This window comes from Sinocyclocheilus grahami, unplaced genomic scaffold (genome assembly GCF_001515645.1).
Source record: "Sinocyclocheilus grahami isolate Dianchi unplaced genomic scaffold, SAMN03320097.WGS_v1.1 scaffold838.1, whole genome shotgun sequence".
NCBI classification, from domain to species: domain Eukaryota; kingdom Metazoa; phylum Chordata; class Actinopteri; order Cypriniformes; family Cyprinidae; genus Sinocyclocheilus; species Sinocyclocheilus grahami.
This window is the reverse complement of record NW_015506017.1, coordinates 154526-158070: the sequence shown is the minus strand read 5'-3', so window position 1 is coordinate 158070 and position 3545 is coordinate 154526. Positions and strand designations below refer to the sequence as shown.

The 3545-nt window shown below is 46.8% G+C and overlaps 1 protein-coding gene across 4 annotated transcripts in view; it reads right to left on the bottom strand.

Annotated features, from left to right (window-relative positions):
• The window catches only part of cep295 (centrosomal protein 295), an 18908-nt gene that overhangs the window by 5694 nt on the left and 9669 nt on the right, over positions 1-3545 (bottom strand). For all 4 annotated transcript variants that reach the window (XM_016247486.1, XM_016247489.1, XM_016247487.1 and 1 more), the window contains exons 19-23: positions 2899-2995; positions 2618-2788; positions 2405-2542; positions 1191-1285; positions 772-1111 (exon numbers count right to left, since the gene is read on the bottom strand). In XM_016247486.1, the coding sequence (XP_016102972.1) occupies positions 772-1111; positions 1191-1285; positions 2405-2542; positions 2618-2788; positions 2899-2995 (841 nt within the window). The remainder of the gene's footprint in view (positions 1-771; positions 1112-1190; positions 1286-2404; positions 2543-2617; positions 2789-2898; positions 2996-3545) is intronic.

Sequence of the window (3545 nt, the reverse complement as noted above, 5' to 3'; positions counted from 1 at the left end):
ACACACACTCAGACACACACTCAGACACACACTCAGACACTCAGACACACACTCAGACAGTCAGACACATACACACACAGACAGACACATACACTCACAGACAGACACACACACACACACACACACATACACTCACAGACAGACAGACAGACACACACACACACACATACACTCACAGACAGACAGACACATACACTCACAGACAGACACACACACACACTCAGACACACACTCAGACACACACACACACACACTCAGACACACACATACACTCACAGACAGACAGACAGACAGACACATACACTCACAGACAGACAGACAGACACATACACTCACAGACAGACACATACACTCACAGACAGACAGACTCACACTCACAGACACACTCACACTCACAGACACTCACACAGAAGCCCCATCATCACCTGTGCTCTGAGTCACTTCCTCTGGTCCATCGGCGAGGACGCTGCTCTGATCAAACACCTGAGACGAACCCATATCTGACGCTTTACCAATCAACTGGCTAAACACCGACTGATCAGGAGAGGCGAACCGATCTTCAGCGCTCGAGTGTGTGCGTCGGACGTGACTGGTCCGGTTCTGCCTCACAATGGACTCGTTCAGGTGTCTGTCCTGATCACGACACACGGAGGATGACAGACGAGACGGTTCAGCAGGTGTGGTGCCGTGACCCTGCCCACTCTGTCTGATGGATAACTGTCACAGACACTCACACATTCACAGACACACACACAGAAGCCCCATCATCACCTGTGCTCTGAGTCACTTCCTCTGGTCCATCGGCGAGGACGCTGCTCTGATCAAACACCTGAGACGAACCCATATCTGACGCTTTACCAATCAACTGGCTAAACACAGACTGATCAGGAGAGGCTAACCGATCTTCAGCGCTCGAGTGTGTGCGTCGGACGTGACTGGTCCGGTTCTGCCTCACAATGGACTCGTTCAGGTGTCTGTCCTGATCACGACACACGGAGGATGACAGACGAGACGGTTCAGCAGGTGTGGTGCCGTGACCCTGCCCACTCTGTCTGATGGATAACTGATCAGAGAGGCGCTCAAGGATCTGGTTTACGGTCTCGCTCCAGCCCTGACAGGATCCAGCAGAGATTAGCATGGAAATATACACGGGAACAGAGTCAGGAGAATTAATCATGCACACACGGTACCTGAGCTCTAGTACTCTGATCATCTCGCACTGCATCTCTCGATGATGAAGAGGAAGAGTCGATGTCTGGATGAGGCAGTAGCGGCTGGAAAACACCTGGAGAAAGAATAAGACTCTTCAGCCCAAAGTATACAGTGCTTGTCCACGTTCAGAGTGTAATTTCCATTAGCAGCACAGGCCGCTGATGTCCACACAAAGTCAGATTTGCTAGCACCACTAACAGCTCAAATCTGCATGTTTACGGATTTGATGAAGAGCACGCCATACGGACATACGGCTCTCTCCCTGCAATGCTTTGGCGTATTCAGGCCAAACAGTGCGTGTTATGACAACCATTCCAGCAGTTTCAGCACGGCGCCACCTAGTGATCAGGAAATATGAGAAATAATTTTTCTAACTTTGAACAGTGTGACCCAAAAGTACAAGACTCTGGTCTCTTTTGATTCAGAGCAGCATACTGAAATCAAATTATATTAAATTGTCCCATGTCTGCAATTTTGGGCACTGGCTATTTTAAATTTTGATGTAAAATGCTACATTTTATGAACACACTGGCATATTGTTACAAAAGATGGGATGTGTCATCAGCCCCATGGTACTCTAAAGGTACTCAGTTTCAGGACAGCGCTGCCATGTGGTCAAAAAGTGTTTTGCCTGTCGTGGTCTTGACCGAATCCTTGGGTATATCATACTGATATACTCTTTATTTATTTATATATTTATATACACTAAATTATGAAATAATCTGCCAAAATTCCTGTCCGCTATTTTCAGACAGTTGGTCTGAATTTTTTTCATTCATGAAGATTTCATGTTGATAGACTAAAATTTGACTGCTTACCACATCAGCAAATTGATGATGTCAAAATGCATCTGTACAATGCTTTGGCATATCGACAGCAAACTTTGTGTCACTGTCACCCAACACTGACCACACCACATCAGTCTGGGTGCAGCGTTACCAATTAGTCAAAAGTGATAAGCAATTGTGACACATTACAAGCGAATTTATGGGTTCATCAACGAGTCAGATGCTCCTGCTGTGCTCGTTTAGCAATTATCGCACAAGAGGCAAAAGCTACTTGCCTCCATATTTTATGAATGAATTTATTACGTAAACAATTGCAAGTACAATGAAGTGACTAATTAAAATCAACCCATGTGTATGACTAGCAGATGGAACTGGAGGTCAAAGGGCAGAGGAAGTGAGGTCACCTGAGAGCTCGGTGCTGGACAGAGCTGCGGCTGAACTCAGAGAGCTCCTGTGCTCCGCTGCGTCTCCATCATGCAGTGAACACTCCTCCTGAAGCGCACTGGACCAGGACTGAGACGCTGAACTGGTGTTCTCCGCACCTGCACACAGCACAAGTGAGCGGCTCTGCCTCCTGCACACGCTTGACAAGCTAAACTAACCCATGACATGTTTACCTGAGGTCACTCCTGCGTGTCTCAGTGAAGCGTTCAGCTCTTTGCTGTATTTATCTATGATCTGCTGCACAGTCTCTCTCATTTCCTGTGCCTGGGCAGCGGTCATGTGACAGGAACTGGATTTGGGTGACGGGCCACACACATCAGGCTCGGTGCAGAGATGAGACGCTTCTGAGAAAGAAATGCAGACGTGAGCTCTGCTCAGAAACAGACCCTCGTACAGGACTGATCCAGATGCTTCCAAAACAAGCTCTGAATGTGAATATAATGATTAAACACACCTGAAATAGCGTAACTTGGCTCATGGTCACTAGTGGAGTAGCTTCCTGTCGAGATCGTAGTGGATGAGAGGTAGTCTGGATCAACAGCACCAAAGCGCTAGCAAACAAACAGAGCGGATTTACACACCGTGATTATACACACACACACACACACACAGAGACAGACACACACACACACACACACACACACACGGCTTTCAAAAATAAAGAATAATCGGTTATCGGTATCGGCCAAAATGTTCATATCGGTGCATCCCTAACAAATACACACACAGACACACACACACACACGCGCGCACACGCGCACACAGAGCTCAGTTCAAGTGTAGAGACCTTCATTATCATACACGCGTTATTCACATGTACTTTAGTAAAAAAACACTATCATCATTACTCACACAGACACACACACACAAACACAAATACACACACACAGACAAACAAACACACGCGCACACACACACAGACAAACAAACACACACACACACAGAGCTCAGTTCAAGTGTAGAGACCTTCATTATCATACATGCGCTATTCACATGTACTTTAGGTAAAAAACACTATCATCATTACTCACACAGACACACACACACACACACACACACAGAGACAGACACAGACACACACACACACACACACACACACAG